Source organism: Mustela lutreola, chromosome 1 (genome assembly GCF_030435805.1).
Source record: "Mustela lutreola isolate mMusLut2 chromosome 1, mMusLut2.pri, whole genome shotgun sequence".
In the NCBI taxonomy this organism is placed as follows: Eukaryota; Metazoa; Chordata; class Mammalia; order Carnivora; family Mustelidae; genus Mustela; species Mustela lutreola.
In genome coordinates this window covers 210,994,671-211,015,353 of record NC_081290.1, presented here as the reverse complement: position 1 = coordinate 211,015,353, position 20,683 = coordinate 210,994,671, and the positions used below count along the sequence as shown (strand labels likewise).

General features: G+C 36.0%; 1 protein-coding gene across 5 annotated transcripts in view; it reads right to left on the bottom strand.

The window, feature by feature from the left end:
* Nucleotides 1–3,787: 3,787 nt before the first annotated feature.
* Nucleotides 3,788–20,683, bottom strand: part of CCDC82 (coiled-coil domain containing 82) — a 30,578-nt gene continuing 13,682 nt past the window's right edge. For 4 of the 5 annotated variants that reach the window (XM_059185855.1, XM_059185869.1, XM_059185862.1 and 1 more), the window contains 5 exons: nt 16,594–16,686; nt 14,632–14,756; nt 11,670–11,840; nt 9,376–9,561; nt 3,788–4,275 (listed from right to left, as the gene is read on the bottom strand). In XM_059185855.1, coding sequence (XP_059041838.1) covers nt 4,210–4,275; nt 9,376–9,561; nt 11,670–11,840; nt 14,632–14,756; nt 16,594–16,686 — 641 coding nt within the window. In that variant the 3' untranslated portion in view covers nt 3,788–4,209. The other variant, XM_059185890.1, reaches the window with a different exon arrangement.

Here is a 20,683-nt window from a genome sequence, read left to right as displayed (position 1 = left end):
GAGGGGGCGGGCGGGAGAGCCGAGCGGCGGCTCCCTGGTGGAAGGCTGGTGTCACTGCACGAGTGAGTAATTGCAGCCGGGCGCCCGAGAAAGGGGAACGCAGAGGGCCTCCCAGTGGCCGAAGGCGTAAATCCCACAGCCTGCGCGCGGCGCGTCTCGCCGGGGCTCCCGGAGCCTGACTTGGCGGAGTGGGGAAGGCTGGGGAAATTCCCCAACCCCTACCCATGTACTTCACCAGCTCTAAATGTTGAAGAAATTCCCGGCCAGGGAATGTATTTTCCCTTTCAGACCTACCTGACGCCCCCCCTGAGGGTATCATTTTCATTTTTCAATAGGTTGTAAAGGACACCACTGAGCACCCCAGCGAGAGCTGGGTGAGCACGGAGGAAATGCTCATTAGTATAATAAGGAAGGCGGGCGAGGATGTGCGTGTTGGGGGCCGAGGGGCGGCGGGGTGCAGTGGAAATCACATCGCTAGCCCACCCAGAAAGGGGAGGCCAGTGTCTTGTCTACCGGCCTGCCTGTTCTGTGCGTCTTTGGGTAAGTCAGCTTCGGTGATTACAAGCAATTCAGCAGGGGTAAATAAGAGATTTTATGACGATGAAACCACCGGTCCCAGTTCTAGAAAAGAAAATGAAGGTTTTTCTTTGAAAATACGAGATGACTTATAAGTCACTGCAAGATCCACGGCTATCTGGTTTACATATGCATGGAGAAAACTCAGTATGTAGCCGTGGAGTTTCAAGAAGTTTAGGTGAGCACAAAATTGGGATCGTCAGGACCATAACCATGCAGTGTGTCCTAACTCCGAAGTCACTTGGATTTGAGGTCTCGAGCAATGGGACTTCATTAATTTAAACGAATACTCCCACCTCAGTGACACGGCCCTTCTCCAAATTGACCTATGGAAAGAAATGAATGGGTAAAGTCAATGGAAACATGGTTAAGACTGGATTTATTTACAATTTAGTTCCCAATAGGCTGGTCTCCTTTAGTCCATTTTATTTTCACAAGTTCTGGAATATTTGTTTGGAGTTGGGGACAAGTATACTCTGATGGAATGTAACTTATTCTTTTTTTTTTTTTTTTACTTTTCATTGGAACTTCTGTCCTTTCCAAGGCTAAGTTCCTCACTAGTTACGTGGGGAAAGGCAGGAATTTGTTTTTGTTAGGTATGCAGATTTCATGGGGAAGTCTCTCATGAGGTGTCATTAAAAATTGAAGGAGTTTTGATCATTTTACATTTGATTTTTTTTAAAAAGTTGTACTCATTAGACATTATCTTCCATTATATGGGTACTTTATATTCAGCAATCATACTTGATAAAAGAGAAAATGCAACATTTAAATTTAAAACACTGTTTACTGGACAGTGATGCCATAGCATTGATTTTCATTAGTAACTCAGAATCCTTAGTCAAAACCGTTGTTCCTTTCTGATACAAATTTTGATTTCCATGCTAGACAGGGACATACCTTAAAAACATGTCAAGCAGTTTAATAGATTTTTATACTATATTCAGCGGTGTGTGTCACTTTTTTTAAGAATATCTTTTATATACATTTTTCCTTTACAGCCCATTAAATTCAAGCTGAAATCATTATGCACATCCTCATTTCCATTCACATCAGCTACTGTTTATTTAATCACTGTTTCAGGCACAGCACTTCACATAGATCTCCCTTAATCCACCGTCTTGAAAGATAAGTATTATTAACCTCACTTAGAAGTGAGGAAACTGAGGCTCCCAGAAATTAAACTCCTCGTTCCAGTTCATGTGACTAGGAAATAACAGCTCAGGGCTCTACCTCAACACCGATGGCAAACCTGTGCTCTCTTAACCACTGGGCTTGCTACCTCAATATTGCAAAGCTGCAATTACACTCTAATCAGCTTGCTAGAGTCTAAGCCTCCAAGAAATGAGTAGTGAATAGAACCACCCATCTGAAGGTGAGAGCAGACAAGTGAGAAAGCATGGTCAATTACATCCAACTGCCAATAAAATAAACATTTATTTTGTTCCTCATTTCCCTCCCCTCCTTTTAATGGTATTGTTCTCTAAGCCTTGTTTCTGTGTAGCCATATGAATTCTTTCAAGGATTGCTTTCCTTTTACTTGTCCATTTTTGACTCATCATCTCTCCTAACATGGCTACTTAACACTAAAGCACCTAACACCACAGTAATAAATGCCAAGATCTAAACACTTCACAGACATGTAGGATTTTAAATTTACAAAGTATTTTTTGGTGTTAAAGCAAATCAATGATGTTGATAAAATCATACAGCATGTCATAATACCTGTTTGAGGTTAATTCAGTTATTTCAACATTTCAATTTTCTTATGGACTCCTTGCTTTTGGCCTCCCAGTCCAGGCTCATTTCCGTTTCCTAACAGCTTGTCTCTCTGCCATTCTTTTGGTGTTACTGTATACCTAAAAAGCCTCTTGTAGTTTTCAAACACCCACTTATGAAGTTTGCTTGGTTGCAGTAACTGCAGACATCAGCAAAACTACTTTTACATTTCCTGATCAACAGTCAGAATGCTGTTCCAGTGGGAAAAATGTTTCATGCCAGCAAGATGCCTGACCTAGGAACTGGGTCAGCTGCCATCATTAAGTCCCTCTAATCATTAGTGCCTTAATTTTTACAAAGTAAATGCATGATATTTAAAACAATACATAAGTTAATTTAAAAAACTCTCCAGGTGGAAGGCAATCTCACTCTTCAGCATTCTCGGGCTTGTCTGCAGTGTCGCGAGCATATGAGAAGTGATGCTCCTGGGGACATTAGAGATACTTTACAGATCATTCACTTTCGTTTTCCGTGGCCTTCCTTTCTACAAGTCATTCATGATCCTTCACCCTTCCAACTTGACTATTACTTTTCCTCCAGTTCTGCCTTGCTTCTTTTTGGGCACTGTCACTTCATCTTCAGCTCTCAACTATGGCTTCATTTTAGTTAAGGATTATTTCCATATGCCAGAGAAATAAGAATAGAGATATGTGACTGAAATTTCTATTTTACACTTTTCAAAAAGGTATGTACTCCTCATGTGAAACATCAGCATCAGTATTCTCAGCACTTTGTGAACTTTTTCCACATGTTTTGCTTACAGTAGGAATAGGGATAATTTCAGAAAATTGAAGCAAATACTAAGTAATCTCTATGTAAGGACTTAATGAAGTGTAGCTTTTTATGTATGCACATAGACTGAACTCCATGCATGAACCACATAACAACTGAAGCCAGGTTCAGTCAACACTTGGGGTCAGAAACAAGTATCTAAAATTGCACCGAAAAATAGATCCTACTATGATATTACCTTTAAGAATTAAAGATACAGAATAGACAGGGTCCATTTGGTCACCAGGAAACCATTTCACTTTATTATATTATGAGAAAATGTAGATGTGCAAAGCAATGCAAATGCCAAAGTATGCTTTTAAACTATTTTTGGCTGAATTTGTCTGAGGTCTTCATATCCTAACATAAATACATATATGGGAAGGGTTAAGGATAAAAATAAATAAAATACATCTTAATCATTAACATGTAGACAAATTGAATAAAAAATAGAAAGAACATTATGAAGCATGAAAATACGTATCATGAAACTATTCCTGAATATGAGGGTTGAAAGACTCCTTAGAAAAGGAGAAAAGTACTCCTCTTTTGAGTGGGTAAACTACAGTCTTGATTCTGACATGAGGGGATTGTACTGAATGAAACATTACGTTTCTTCCATGGCCCACTGATTTAGATAATGACAGCAGTAAAGAATATATCAGTGCAGATCATTTAATACTGTGAAAGGATAATAAAAACATCTGGGTAGGGATTCAATAATAAATACACATAGATGTTAGTCTGAATTCATTTTTAAAATACAATATTTGTCTACTAAGACAGGACATGAACAGCTCATTTGCTTGATAATCATCTGTTATAAAGGCATTGTTTTATAACTTTAAAATACTCTTAAAAATTATTAGGCTAATGTTTTTATGTACAGCAGATAAAACTTTTATTTGACTGTAGAGTGCCATTTCATGGAAATTAAGATGAATATATGTTTTAAACAAGATATTTGCCATGAAAATACACACAAAATATACAAATATGTCACATGATACAGAGAAACAAGACCCATGATCTTCACATTTACAGGAATTTATAAAATCTTCTCTGAAGGAAATGTGTTACAATTCAGTCAAACTTCTCATCTTGAAAGTAATCCGCCCAATTTAGATATTCTTGAAGTTGACCATATTTCTGTGTATATAATAAAAAAGCTAGTTATTTTACTCAAAGCAAAGAAAATAAGGTAGGCCTTTTCAATCTATAGACACAAACAGGAATACGTTCACTTCTCATTTCAGGATAATCATGAACAAAAAATCTTATTAACAGGAACACAATTTCAAATAAGAATTTCTAACTCATAAAGTATTGGAAAGAAATAAAGCTGAACATTATTATTAATCTCATAATATTTTTATAAAATATAATTTTTAATTACCATATTTATAGAAGTATAACAACTTCAATAACTTATTCAACAAAAATTTGTTGAACATATAACATATATTGCATACTTTCTGATGACTGTCTAGATACCAAAAAAATTTCTTTCCCTGTCCCTAAGGAGGCCAGAGTTCAGTGGTAATACACCAGTAACAAGTGCCTTAAAGAACTATATAGACACTGTATGGGGGTTCAGAAGAATAGCCATGGTTAGTTGAGGTGGTCAGGAAAAAGTAGCACTTAAACTGTTGGAGAAAGGATTTGGTTGGCAAAGATCTGGTGGGAGAAGGGCAACAGTCCATACCACAGTAAAGAAGCAAGAAAGTATGGGGTTTGACTATAATTTGAGGGGTTTTGGGGGGAATGGAGAGAGATGAAACTGAACCAAAGAGGTGGTAGTCACAGAATAAAAAGTATGAAATGCTAGGTGAAGGAGTTTAGCAATAATGTGACAGGCAATGTGAAACTGCTAAAGTGTTAAGGCAGAGATTGACATAATCTGGGGTGTATTTTAAGAAAAATGGTAAAACATCATTCTAGAATAGTTTGTCATTTAGTTATGAATCTATTGTAATAAGTTAGGTAATGAGATTCCAAATTCAAGTGACAACCACTGAAGATGAAGAGTCAAGACCAGGGTAGGAGAAGGTAAGAGAAGAGTCAGGATGATTTGGAAATTCCACAGATGATTTGGAAAGTTCAAACTGCTGACTTCAGTTGAGGAGATTAACTGACCTAATGGTTTCTCTACTTGTGAACTCTGGTTCTATTCCCAGTGAAAAAGAGAGATCCTGATGACCCTAACTTTTGTGGTAATAGGATCCTATGGAAAAGTATAGGAGGAGTGTGCTTTCCTTCTAGGCAGGGCCATGAAATTTTTTTCTCCTCGAAGATCTCTGATGGGATCACCTTCTCTGGAAAGAATGAAGAAAAGAACGGGAGGGGAAATAACCCTTGGATTACTTAGGGATTCTTTTGACGAAGAACTTGGGTTCTACTAGTTAGAAGTAAAGTACTCTAGAATTAGAAACCTAGACCTTAAAAGTTTGACTTTTTTTTTTCTAAAGATTTTATTTATTTATTTGACAGAGATCACAAGCAGGCAGAGAGGCAGGCAGAGAGAGAGGAGGAAGCAGGCCCCCCGCTGAGCAGAGAGCCCGATGCGGGGCTCGATCCCAGGACTCTGAGATCATGACCTGAGCCGAAGGCAGCGGCTTAACCCACTGAGCCACCCAGGGGCCCCAAAAGTTTGACTTTTTTTATGCTTTCTTTTTTATCTTATTAAATTTTTTCTGGAAAATTATAATCTATCCCAGCTATACTAAGAAAAGGAAGGAAACCTCTCCTCGCTTTTATTACTAATAACAGTTAACATTAACTGATCACTTATTAATCACTAGGTCCAGTATTAAATGCTTAAAATGTGTTGATCACTTAATTTTCCAACCAAAACTCTATTACTGTTTTAATTCCATTTTGCTGAAGAGAAAACTTAGAGAAATAAAGTAACTTGCCTCCAAATTCTACTCCTAGAAAATATTTAAATCCATGCTTTTAACCATTATAGTATGCTATTTCTGAGATTTAAAGGGGGATGAGGTGGGGTCAGCTTTAGTAAGAAAAAAGAAAGCCCTTCAAAGGAAAAGTGAAACTCAGAAGGCAGTCCGTATTTCCTGGTCATTCTTTCCACCTAAAGATTCTGGTTCCATCATTCTTTTTTACTGAAAATCTGGAGAGTTTCGATCTTATTTGTTAACCCCTTCGAATTCCAGGTCGGACCTACTGATTAAAACAGTTGGAACTGTGGAAATGAGTGTGAGAAAAGAGGTCAGAATGTAAAAGAAGGAGTTTGGGGTCTTCTGTTCAGAAACAGCAGTTAGACATGAAGAAAGGAATGGGTTTGTCAAGGCAGACTGAGAAGGAAACCTTGAGTGACAACGTACCTTTAAGCAGTGGCCCTCAATCTTCAATTTGTTTAAGAATCACCTAATTTGTTAAATATTGGGTGTTTAACCCAAGGATTCTCATTCAATAGGACTGCCATGAGGCTAGGAACTACACAATTTCCACAAACTTCTAGGTGATTCTGACATAGATAGTTAAAGCCACAATTTGAGAAACATCAGTTTAAGAAGCAAAAGAAAAAGAAAAGGAAAGAAGTTTTAAAGGGGGAAAGAAGAAGAGCCTGCATGAGGAGTTTCAGGAAGGGATGGGATATCAAATCATTATTTAAAATTCTTTCTTATGTAACAATCTTTATGTAATACATTTAAAATTTACATATAATTGTAAAACTGAGACTTGATACTTTTATTGACCTACTTTCTCCACTTCCTGATGTTCACGTATTCACCACCCCGTCCCAATAACCCTATCTTCAACTTTTCTGGAAATCCCATCATCACATTCACTTTCTTCTTAATAAGAACACCTGTTAGAATTTTGTCAGTGGCATATGATAGCATGTTCTTCCAGTCTAATTTAGAATGAGACAATTATTTTTATTACATTTATTATAGGTTTTGGTTTTATTTTAATTTTCTTATCACTTTTTCCTTTCTTACACTCAAGTAGCTCCTACCCTTTAACATCATCCTAAGTTAAAAACAGATCATCCTAGCTCAACTGTTAGGAGAAGGAACAGAAAGAATGAAGTCAGTCCAGTTGGCAGGTCTTTGGGAAGAAATGCTGAGATATCCTGAGACAATGGAAGAGAAACACTTGGAGGAGGGAGGAGCAGGTAAGGAAAAAAGCAAGGTGGATAAAACAAACTAGGAGGAAAGCCAGGACCAGATAGTTTGTATGAGATAAAAGAATAGGTTGTTTAGAGGGATCTGGAAGGAAGGAAGGAAGGAAGAGGAAAAAGGGCCACAGATGAGGCCCCTGGAGCAGCACTGAGCCCTGGCATTCAGAAGGGTTAGGGTAGCTATGACCATGAGCCTGCAGCCAAAGAAGAAGGTGTGTGTCACAAGCACATACAATGGTGTCACACAAGGACACTGAGGGGCAGGCAGAGTGATGCTACGAAATGTCAGAGCACTTGATAAATTCTGAATTTTAATCACAGCACAGAAAGCTGCATATGGGTTTACAGTGGCTCTAAACTTTAGTCTCTAGGACATCTTTTGGGAAAATCCATAGACAAGTATTTTTAAAGCAGGAAGGATCCCAAAAAGAAAATGAAGCTCTTTGGTATTACATGTGGGAAAAAATGTGCACATTGTCCTAAACATGCATGAACTTGAAATAACTGCCCAATACTGTGTGTTGTTCTTGAAGTTTAATAGAACACTTGACTTTTTTCCTCCTAAGAATATTTTTTTTTTTATTCCATTTTCCTTCTGTTAGAAACCCTGTTACTCGTTCTCTAAAATACATGATCTAGTAGTGTTTTTAGTTTTTCTCTGCAAGAAGTTTAATGGTCTTCTTAATATATACTATTATTACATAATATGTACAGTATGTGTATAGTGATTTTTCTATACCTGGTACACAATTCTTTAAAAAATGGTGTCCCAGTAGGACAACCCAGTAGGTTGTCCAACTCCACTAGAGGGTTGGCAACCCTTAAATGCACCAATAAAAGCAGTTAAGAATTTCACACCATCATGGAAAATGAAGATGGGACTTACTGGATAAGTAATGGTACGCCCCTAAAGCAAATAGAAAAGCACAGAGGAGGACAGGGAGGAAAGCACTGGGAGAGAAGTAGAAGCAAAGTAAAAGATAAAAAGCTGAGGAGAGTAAAATGAGAGAAAGACTACAGAAAAGTCCAGATTGGGTGGGGGAGATGCAGAGAGATCACCAGGTGGGATTTGTGGCAGGAGGATAATTGTCAGAGGGAAACCAGTTCTGATGTCACTGTCCAGACTGGGAGACCTCTGCGGAACATGACATGTCCTGACAAGTTCCTGTTGTTTGTTCTCTTTTTCTTTCCCTTTGCTTATAAGTTTATTCACTAAGCTTTCTTCTTTTTTATCTTCCTCTTTTACAAATTCCCTATGATAAAAATAACCCAGGCAACAGATCTTAAGTCAGTCTTTTTTTTTTTTTAAGATTAAATATACTGTTGATCTGAGTTGCCTGCGAATCTACTATATGTTTTCTCTCATACATTCACATAACTAGACTTGTTTTAGAAGATTGCAATCATATTAGCATTCTTTCCAAGTACCATAAGCAATTCTAAAAGCTCTGTGAGCAGACCAGAGCTTATGAGCTGCCAGCAGATCTTCGGGAATCCAGTGCACTCTTCAAAACCCCCACTTTATCACTGATATCAAATTTAGTGATCAACAGGATTTGGGGGAATCAAAATCAGTGCCGTGGCCTGAAACCTCTGCATTCCCCTTGATCTTCAGTTACAGTGCTCACTGCTCAGCCCATGTCCTCAAGAAGAGGATGTGGGTGGTATTAGAACTGGCAGCCGAGATCCTTTCCTCAGATTGGCACCAGGTGCTTCTTCACTCTCGGGTCACAAGAACTGTTCTAAAGAATAGGAAGCAGACAAGCAGAGGTGAGTCCTACACTTCGTCAAATAAGGGGACTAAATATATATGTAAGGAATACCATTTATATAAAAGTGAAAGGACAGAGTGGCATTATTGCTGATTTCAATTTTATCTGATGAGCTGAAGGAATGCTTAGAACAGGGTACCTGTTCAGGGTTGGACAATGATAAGCATGAAAGGAATGGGTGGAAGAAGAGAAAATACAAAGACGGGGGTGGGGGCGGAAGGAGAGATTCTCTTCTAAAATTTAATGTCTTCTAGTCATTTGTATCCTTTCGCTGATCATAATTAGGCTCCAGAATCTATGAATGAGGTGATTCTTTTATATTCACCTTACCTCCTTAATCCAGCCACTATCCTTTGACTGACTGAAAATTCTTTCCACTGTTTCTTTAACCTGCTCATCTTCAACTTCTTCTGTCTTTGCAATGGAGCAACATTCCTGGTACAGCTTGAACTTAAAATGTTTCAGTTTATGATAAATTCTGGTACGCTCAGCACAAATTCTGCCAACAGTAAACACCTAAATCAAAGAATAAACATTATTATCTGACAAATGAAGTAAAAAATATAGTATTGATTATACAGCCTTTCTTGTTTTATAATAGCAAAATCTAATAATGCATTATTAATTTTTAAAATGTTTATACAATAGTTCTTTTACCTTCTCTCATTATATAACTTAGATTAAAAAAAAAAAACCTGAGCATCTGTTATGTTTCAAGTATTGGGCTAAGCACTGGAAAGATGTACTACGTGTATTTGGGGAGCTTACAGTGTTGGGAGAAAAACAAATTATTACAGAACAATGTGTCAAATGCTGGGCAAGAGATGCTATCAAGGTAGAGAGGAAGGACAATTAACCCAATTCAGAGATGAGAAGAGTCGTTGAGTAGGTGATGCTTGAACTGAGTCTTCAGAAGACAGCTACCCAAGTTTGAGAAGGAGAAGAAAAATGGCTTTTAACACAGAAGGATGGGGATACCTGAAAGCAAGAAAAGCATTCAAGCAATTTTATGTACATAGTTACTGAGTTAAAAATGCATGGATTATGATATTTTTCTAGTTTAGAAGTAACATATAAAATGGAAATAAACTCTTATGGTTATAAGAGTCATAAGTATATGGTTATACTCAATATTGGCAGTTTTTCACTAAATAATTTTTTCCAAAAAATTCTGTCAATGCAGCCATGACAGAACTGCATTTTATCATTTGATTTAAAATACTTTACTACTTTGAGAGCTATCAGCTGGCATTTTAATGTAGGTTTTAATTCTATACCTTTAGGTGGAGAATAATCATTTTTCTAATATACTTGTTAACTTTGATGTTTTTCCATTGTGTGACTAGTATATTAATGTTCTTTGCTTTTATTTTTTAGATATTTGAATAACTATTTTATACAGAATCTTTACCCTTTCACAAGAATATCAAAACACCAGAAATGGTTTTCTAACTTACTTCCCTTTCCAGGATTAGCTGTAGACATCAAAGACAGTGAATGTACAGCACTATTTTTGGCTTATACAATAGAACATGATCCTTAAAGTACTAAATCACTTTTATTAGGGGTCTATGTGTCTTACCTCATAAAAAATCATAGATCAGTTTTTAAACACAATATTTTTAAACATATTAACTATAATGTATTTTTATAGTAACTTGCCAAATGATGTATTAAAAACTAATTTTGAATTTATTATCCCCATATTGATTCTTGGTGATTTTCTAAGTGATTCTTGTGATTCTTGCAGATTGTTTAGAGGGATCTGGTCAATTATTATATCAATTATTGCCACTAGTACTAAGGAATCATACTACTCAATGTAGTAGAAGGATTTAGATTAATAATCTATTTCTAGCTTAATAACTAACTGGCAGTATTTAGAGGCAACTCTAAGAGCCACTCCCCCCCACCCCGCCAAACACACATACCCTTCATGGATATACACATTCACCAGAGGAAGTGCTCGATATTAATATTTTTGCATTTATAAATGCAATACATTTATAAAGATTAAAAAATAAATAGAAGTAGAATACACCTGCACTTCTCTCTTCATACTGTACTCCTTTATCAAATACTTTTCTTCAAATTTTCCAATATTTTCATCAGTTTTGTCTTTTCATTCAAAATTAATAGCACCTTAAGTATTTGTCAATTATCTAGATTTGACACACTTCTGATATATTCTAGGCTAAAACATGGTTTTCTTTCTATTCTCATATTAAGATGACAGGCATCTTCAAGAATTTACCTGGGGACTGTCAATTTGGTAGATTATCTGTCATAAAATTTTCCACTTGGGTTAAATTCTCCTTTGGACACAAAGGGGACTTTTGTTTCCCTTGCCCCAGTTATATTTCTTTTCATTCTCACCCTGTACCCTTTCCCCCTCCCCGCAGGTTGGGTGATGTGTTCTTACACAAAGTTTAGGATCTGAATTAGGAGTGCATTTGCCAGACATATGCTAGACATGTTTTTCTCATTCAAAAAGTATACCTTCCCTTGTACTCTTTTCACTTCTCTTAGTGCTTTCTCCATTTCTAAAAATAACAGGGTTATTTGTGCAAGCTAGGTATTGAAAATTTCTAAACACTGAAAACAAAAATGAGAGGGAAAAATACCTGTTTATCATGTGACATGAAGTCATCTGTTTCCATAGTCCTGGTGTTGTACAACTTTCCTGATAAATGCACCGAGTATTTGCAGTGGCGATGCAATCCACAGGCCTGGCAGGAACAGTTTTCAGGATTCTTCAAATGGATACTTACATTAGAATAATTTTCCACCCGCTCCTGGAAAAAATTGAAAAACATAATGAAGCTTTCCAAGACTGGAAAAGACCACAACAAAGTAAAACATAAAAAGAACCTAGCCAAATTAAAACCCATATTTGGAATCACAATAATGGGGTAAGACATAAGAGCAAAACACACCGTTATGTCTTACTTTAACACAGAGCACACAGTAGATATTTGACAAGATATCTTTAAATAAAAAGATAATTTAGGTTGCTCAATGACAAGAAACCAGACTAGAAAAAAAATTAGTTTCTTACTTTTGAGTTACTATTAAGTAGTGTTCTTCACAGATTTTATTTCTCTTCCCTCTCTCTAATTAGCATAAATGAGATATTATAATTAAAAACAGAAAAAAAGAGCAGCAAAAATTCAGGATACTGTAATGAAAAGATGGAATTCATTTAGCTTAGTCAAAAACTGAGAAAAACCAGATCACATTCAGTCTCTATGGTGTAAATTATATCCTATTTCCCACAAAATATTTCAGAAATAATTTGATCGTCTTATGGCTACTTACTAAAAGGCCTATGAAAATCAGCAAGTTGGAATTAGGACTGCTAGGTGGCCAGCACTGATATGGACAGTCTAATTGCTGAATTAGCTATGAGTAAGCAAACTGAGAAAATATTTGGCATTCATAAATAAGCTTTATCAAGCTGTGCAATTACTTCTGGTTGTATATTTTTGCTCACACTCTAGGCTTGTGTTAGATACTAACGTCATAATTAGTACTGTAGATTAGGTTTTACTGTAATATTTCAACTGTATACAGTAAGCGTATTAGGTTACTAATCCACTTTGGTATTCTCTATAGGCCTGACAGTAATTAAATATTCAGTATACCAATAGTCCTCTTTTTAACACTGTATGATTCACAACTTAATTGCATTTTCTCCACTTTTACTATTTCTCATATTTCATGGCAGTTTGTGACACATGTCACTTACAGGATGACATTCAGAGTGACTAGGTGACTAAACCACTTTCCCTTCTTGTTTCTGTGGTACGTAAGGAAGCACATCCAAGATGAAAGCTCTATCAGCTTGGCTCTGTGAGTGACTACAATATGCAGAACACTTGTAGATTTACACCGGACATAAAATATAATTGAAAAATAAGCTTTATTGGGTTAAGCTGTTAAGATTTTCATTGCTGATCTGTCCTATAACTTATTTTTTGCAGCATAACTTAGCTACTTCTGACCAAGATCATACTGAATTGCCCATGTCTCTAAATTTTTAAGCTAATATTTTTCTTGTATCTTGCAGTTACTTTATCAGCATCAGGTAATCCAAATTCAGCATAATATACCAGGGTAGAGTTAAGCATAATATAGCAGAGTGGCATGGGCCATTGGAGCCATAGAAACACTACAACCTTATGATTTCTAGGTTTAAATACTGGCCTAGATAATGACTACCTGTGTAACCTTGTGTTCAGAGTCACAGTTTTCTCAACTCTAAAACAAAGGAAAGATTAGTGCCTTCCTCATGGGGTCACTCTGAAGATCAAATAAGATACTTTGCATTGCATGAAAATTACCTGGAAAAGTTAAGTGATCAATAAATATGTGCTATTTTTCTATTAAAGAAAATACTATGTGCTCTATAAAATACTATATGGTATAACCATGTTCTAAGAACTGTGCTATGTATTTTATCTTCTAGATAAGTAAATATTTCCCTTTAAAGTAGGCAAATATTTTTTGTATCTGAGGAAGAGACCGGAGTTTAGAAAGGTTAAAAACCCATGCAAAGTCAAAAAGATATATATGGTGACCATAAACTCAGCCATTCTCCAAACTGAAGTCTTCTATTTCCGTAGTCCCATAACTGTCCCTTAAACCTAAACCATCTGTGGCTAATTTATCAGGTAATTCAAGACTGAACAGGCCTTGGATGAGCCAAATCTCCTGACATAAATGAGGTAGGTCAGCTAATGATTTAAGTGCTAGAAGGACTGTTAGGAACTTGAACTTCTGTTACCTTGCATTTCCCCCCCCCTCTTGTGAATCATTAGAAGATAGAATATTAGAAGTAGGGAGATTAAGAAAAAAAACCTTAAAAATTATATAAGATAGCCTCTACTATTGGAGATCATAAAATATAAATCTATGAGATAACATGGAATATAATAAGTCTTATAAATTAAAAAGATGCTTTCTTGAAATTGGTAAAATTACAAAATCTTAATTACAAATAATTACAAAACCTTAAAGTCAAGAAGGATGTCAAAGACAACCTAGGCCACTGTTTCCCAAATTATATTATGGAAATCCATTATTCTAGGAGGTGATAAAAGGTAGCTCGTGAAAAGCAGCCTCAAAGGAAAACACAAATTTGGAAAGTATTGCATTCTACATCACCCTCTTTTGAAGATTTAGAGTATAATTCACACATTAATGTTCCTTGAAAAGTGCTTCAGTTAAGCTTAAGTTAAACCCACTGTTTCTCAAACTTCTTTAGCAGTGGAACTCTTCTGAAACAATAAATATTCTGTGAGAAAAACTTCACTTTAATAGAAGGGCTAAGCTCTGGAGATGTTTAGAACTACCTAACTACCAGATACATATAATAAGTATTATAATAATTAAAACAATAGCAGCCTTTAGAAAAGGTGAGAAACAAGCTGAGTATTTAACAAAGAAAAATGCCAATAGTTTAGAAGATTATTTAATTAGTATTCAGTCAATATTCAGTTTAATAACTGGATATTTAAATCCTGATAGGTCTGCCACTCCCAACCCCCCCTAGCCAGAAATGTAAAACCAATTTAAACCATATACCTTATATTGCTCTTTCCAACGACTTCTAGAAGCTAAACTCTCTAGACGAGGCTGAACAAAGCGGTTGTCCAAATAATGGAGAGATGTCAACATATCTTGTGCATATGATTTTTGTCTGGTACCATCTGTTCAGGGGAACAACAACAATGACAACAACAAATAATCACTTAGCCCTTTGGAAATATCTATCAATCTATCTCTCTATCTATCTATCTAAGCCCTCACACCAAGGAATTATCCAGCCTTAAATACCAATAGTGCCAAGGTTGAAAAACATTATTAGGAAATATTTAATAATTAAATAAGTAAGGATTTCTTCCCATAGTTTTAGAAAGATACTTGGTTAATTGGTTAGAAGCATTTGAAATTTATGAAGAAGAAAACATTCCATCAGAGCACTAGGGAAAGGAAAAAACCATAGAAGCCTTTTACTTGTTCCTTGAATACATCAAACTTATTTTCTTTTAATTCCAGTAAAATTAACATATAGTGTTATATTAGTTTCAAGTGTACAATATAGTAATTCAGCACTTCTACACACTACTCAGTGCACATCACAGTAAGTGTACCTCTTAATTCCCTCCACCTGTTTCACTTATCTACCCACCAACTTCCTCACTGGTAACCACCTGTTTGCTCTCTATAGTTAAGAGTCTGTTTGTTTGTTTCTTTTTCCTTTGTTCATTTGTTTTGTTTCTTAAATTCCACATGCAAGTAAGATGAGACAGTATGTGTCTTTCTCTGATTGACTTCACTTATAATTATACCCTGTTGATCCATCTATGTTGTTGCAAATGGCAAGATTTCATTCCTTTTTATGGCTGGGTAATATTCCCTTGGAACTCCACTTCTTCTTTAGCATTCATCTATCACACCACACTTACTTTTACCTAAGTGTCTTTGCAGTTACTGTGTTCTCAGATAAGTCTATGCATTACTTTTTCCCTGATTCATTCATTTAAAAGTCACCTCTTGAGAGACCTTCTTTGACCAATCTAACAGATACCTTCCTTATCTTTATAACACTTGGGTCTCCTTAACCTACCATTATGTTGTTTTTTTTTTTTTTTCCCCAAGAACTAATCACTAGTTCTTGGGAACTAGTTAAAATTATGTTATATATTTGTTTACTCATTCATGGTCTGTCTCTTTCACTAGACTTTAAGCAACATGAGGGCAGGTATCTTGCGTGTCATAGTCATTGCATATCCCCAGTCCTCCAAATAAATGCCCTTACGCACTCAATAAATATTTGTTCAATAAAATGTGAACAAAATCTCAGACAATTAGGTAGATATTCAATACAACATATTTTCAGTCTTTATTAACTTCCAGGTTCTGTGCTAGATGCAAGAGATAAGTGTATATCTAAGGTATGGTTCTTCTTGTACTCTTAGAAGGGAGGAAGGCAAAAATATATTTTCAATGCAGTATGAAAAATGTATATACATCAGTACCACCAGAGCACAAATGAGGGTGTAAAAATATTATTTGAGTGGGTCATGGTAGCTTTCACAGTGAAAACAACTTTACATTCATTTTAAAGAGGGAACAGCATGAGCAAAGGCACAAAAACATAAAACAGCATATAACTGTTGGTGAAATTCAATGAGCTTAGAGAGTCTGGGATAACATAAGGCAATTGAACTACTCTGCTGTTTTCAGTCTATGTCCTACATCCTCATATTCACTGTATACTCTCTAAAGGCAGGGGAACATGACATATTTCTTTTGTACTTTCCACATATCATAAATAATAAACAGTAAAAAGTTTTTGATGTGAATGGGCTTCTGGTGTAGCTGATCCTAGAGGAAAAAATTGGAGGGCCTTAAAATGGGTCTCTTGGTTTTGCTCAAGTATATATCTTATCTTATCTTATCTTATCTTACATTATATAGTAGGGTGTTAAAAAATTGGAAAAAGAAAAAAAAACTCTAATTGTTCCATTTGTATTAACTTACCATACAATGTTCCCAGAAAAGATTCATCTAAAGCATTGATCAGAAGAGCCTTCACAACTCTTTCAAAGTGAGTATAGTGGTCACTAAAAGAATCTGAAATTAATTTTAAATACATATTAGAATATAGTAGATAAAACAATTCCCTGAATAAAATGGGTTCCTTTCTCTAAGAAATTAATACTACAAGTAGGAGAATTCACTTCATTATCCTAATTTTATAGCTGCCTCGGTGACTTGTCTTGGTCACTGAGCAAATATCCATTTTCCAGATTTACTTGCTTCTAATCCAAAATTTCAAGTTGTTATTTCAAATAATCTTCAGTTTCCAAACTTATAAAGGGAAAACTATTCAGAAAATATTAAGAGATAGTTGCAAAAAAACCCTCAAATCATCCCTGTAGACTTAATTATCAACTTAACAATTACAGTGAGAGAGCAAGAGAGAACACTTTTATACGAGATTGTTCAATATGTACCTCATACTCCTGTCTTTCCTTCTCTCTGAAAGATGGTACATATGAAATTGCCCAAGAAATTACTACCCGACCCAAAATCCCAATGGCTATAAAAATTCCATTTCCCTTTCTGCTGCTCCAGATTTAGGATTTGCCATATCAGTTTAGAAAAGTTCTGTCTTCTCTTTCTCCTACCAAATACATCATACTACCTTCTCACTAACTCATTGTAGTCTGTGGAATCATCTGTTGTGATGGGACATGCAATAGTAAGAAAGTCCCTATTATTTCCCAGTGCTCTTGGGTCAATGTTTATTATGGTTGTAGAAATATTCTTTATCAAATACAACCTCTTCCTTGATCCAAATTGTCACCACAGAACATTTGCTCTGACCTGGGCACCTATAAAAATATTAGGGACAACCTGAGCATTTCAGGAAAAATGGATGATGTTTGGTGAAAAATTTAAGCAAAATAAGACCTATGTTAGCATTTATGAGTGAATTTTGATGTTGCTTTCACTGAAATAAAACAAAGATGAATTTTAATATGAAATGTTTTTCCTTATATTTTCTACTAAAAGGGCTGTATAACTCTTTTAAGTTTCAGGAAAAATATTTAGTATGCAATCTTTTTTAAAGAAAGCATGTTATTATAGTACTAATGTGGCCAAAATAAAGCAGTAATAAAATTAAATGACAATAGCCAATAGCAGACAATTTGTACCATGGCCTTTAGACTTTAGAGTGCCTATGGTCAATAGTAAATTACAAAAGAACTGATCACAGCCATTTATGAGTATTTTTTTTTTTAAGTCAGTAGAATGTAGTTGGAAAATGAAATAATACTTCAATTAGCATTCAATTTAGATAGATTAGGTTAGATTTTCATCAACCTCTGGATATAATATAGTATTGGTACATGTTTTAATTTGTGAGTGTTAAACTGCATGTAAACTCTCTAGCAGTTCCCAAACTATATTAAGGTAAAAATGTTCTGGGAATATTAACATGTTGAGGGGAATAAAGCATGAAATTCATCCCCTGTGCTCCCAAGTGTAACTATCAAATAAACTGAAATACAATTTTTTTTATCACACTGATTTTATCAGTCTTTGAATGTGTTAATGTTCAACCTTACTCACCTGTTGTAGAGTTTGGGAACTGTTGTTCTATTTTATTTTATTTTATAAAAAGATTTTATTTATTTGGCAGACAGAGATCACAAGTAGGCAGAAAGGCAGGCAGAGACAGAGAGAGGGGGAAGCAGGTTCCCTGCTGAGCACAGAGCCTCATGCAGGGCTTGATCTCAGGACCCTGGGACCATGACCTGAGCCAAAGGCAGAGGCTTTAATCCACTGAGCCACCCAGGTGCCCGTTTTTCCATTTTAAAGACCTTGATGGTATTTCTTTAGAATTGGGAGTAAAAGGAAAAGGCAGAGGATCAGAATCATCTGAAGAATTTTTGCCTTACAAAGAATCTCTCTCCTACCAATGCCTATCAGAATCTCCTTCAAAAGAGTCAGGAAGGCCTCAGATTTGGTGGATCTGGCCTGAGTGGATAAATGGATGGTGGAGAATTAAGCTCCTGGCATCTCAGATTGAAAAAAATATTTTATTGAGCATGTATATGCCAGGCATTGTTTCATGTACTTACATGAATTGCTTTCTTTCTCAATATAAGACTATGAAGTACTATCAATACCCTCAGTTTATTTTTAGCTAAGAAATAAATACAAAGAGGATGAAAATTTTCCCCAAGTTCACACAGCTAGTAAGTATTGAAATCAGTGCTGGAACCCAAACAATGTGACTCCAGATTTCATGCTATTATCCCCCACGTAGATGTTGTTCTGCATGGTAGTTAGGTTTGATAACATAGTTCAGAACATAGAATTTAAGACTTGGATAGGAAAATGGAGAAAATAATTCAAATCTCTCATTTCATTTTTTATTTTATTTTTCGAGAGGGGTGGTTGGAGGGAGAGAGAGAGAGAGAGAATCTTTATTTGTTTATTTATTTATTTATTTGACAGACAGAGATCACAAGGAGGCAGAGAGGCAGGCAGAGAGAGAGGGGAAGCAGGCTCCTTGCTGAAGCAGAGAGCCCAATGCGGGGCTCGAGCCCAGGACCACGGGATCATGACCCGAGCTGAAGGCAGAGGCTTTAACCCACTGAGCCACCCAGGCGCCCCGAGAGAGAGAGAATCTTAAGCAAGCTCCACGCTCAGCATGGAGCCCGATATGGGGTGTAATCTCACAACCCTGAGATCCTGACCTGAACAGAAATCAAGAGTCAGATACTTAACTGACTGAGCCATTCAGGAACCCCTCGAATATCTCATTTTAGAATTTTCAGAAATGACCCATTGATGAAAGAACTTACCTAAGAACAACTAGATAGAGGAAGAATCAGGATTAAAGGTTAGACCTCCTCCAGAGCTTTTTTCAGTGTTCAGATCCCTATATTGGATGAGCTTCTGTGAAACATCCTAGGAATATCATTTAAATTTTTCTTCTATGATCATAAAAAAAAACGCAAAAGAATACAGGAGAAAATCAATAATATTTGTATTTATGCATAACTTGATTTTTCCAAGGTAGACAATTTCCTCATACTCAGTCATAGGGTAATTTAGACATTCTGTTTATCTTCCATGCATCTTTTATCATATATGCTAAGATTTTGTTTCAGCGCCATGTAACTTTCTTAATGATCTTAATGTACATTTTCTAATGATCTTAATGTGTACCTGTCATTTTCATGCCAGTACTACACTGCTTTACTTACAGAAATGTTATGATAACTTTTTATATCTGGTGGGGCAAGTCCTTCTGATTTACTGTTTGTTGTCTAGTTTTATTTATTCTCATACATTTTTTCCCAAATGAGCTTTAGCACTGTTTTGCAAAGTTGAATCAAAAACTTGATTTCAGAGGCTCCAGGATGACTCGGTTAAGTGTCAGATTTTTTATTTCGGCTCAAGTTGTGATCTCAGGGTTGTGAGACTGAGCCAAGCATCAGACTGAGCTAGGCATGGAGACTGCTTAAGATTTTCTCTCTCCCTGTGGTCCCCCCCCCCACCCCCAAAAGGTTAATTTCCAAAGAAATAATTTCTTGCAGTATTTATCTTTCCAGAAACTTCTGGACATGCAGTATCTTTTTCATTCATGTTTTCTTTGCTATTTCACAGTAAAGTTCATTGTTGTACCTATAAAGTCATGCTTTTCTTCCCAAAATTAGGCCTAGGAACTTTATTTTGTCTGCTACTATAGATGGACTTGTCCTTCATTTTATCTTCTAAATAATTATTGATAGCATAAAGAAAACTATTTTACATAGTCATTGTGAATCTGGTCATCTTTCTGAGATCTTTTGCAAATTCCCAATAGTCAGATTCTCTTACCTATGTGCAGAAAATGAACTTCCTAGCACATCACAGAGCTGGATACAGGGGGGCACTGTTTGAGAATTCCTGGGCAGTGACTCTGCTTTCTCCCCCAACCCTGAGAAGGATGTGGTCTTGCTAGTGCTAAGTTTATTTCAAGAACCAAGAGAATGTAAATATTTTCTTAGAAACACATAGAGTGTTGGTATACTTTCTTTTGAAATGCAGGTATGAAGGTAGTATAAGA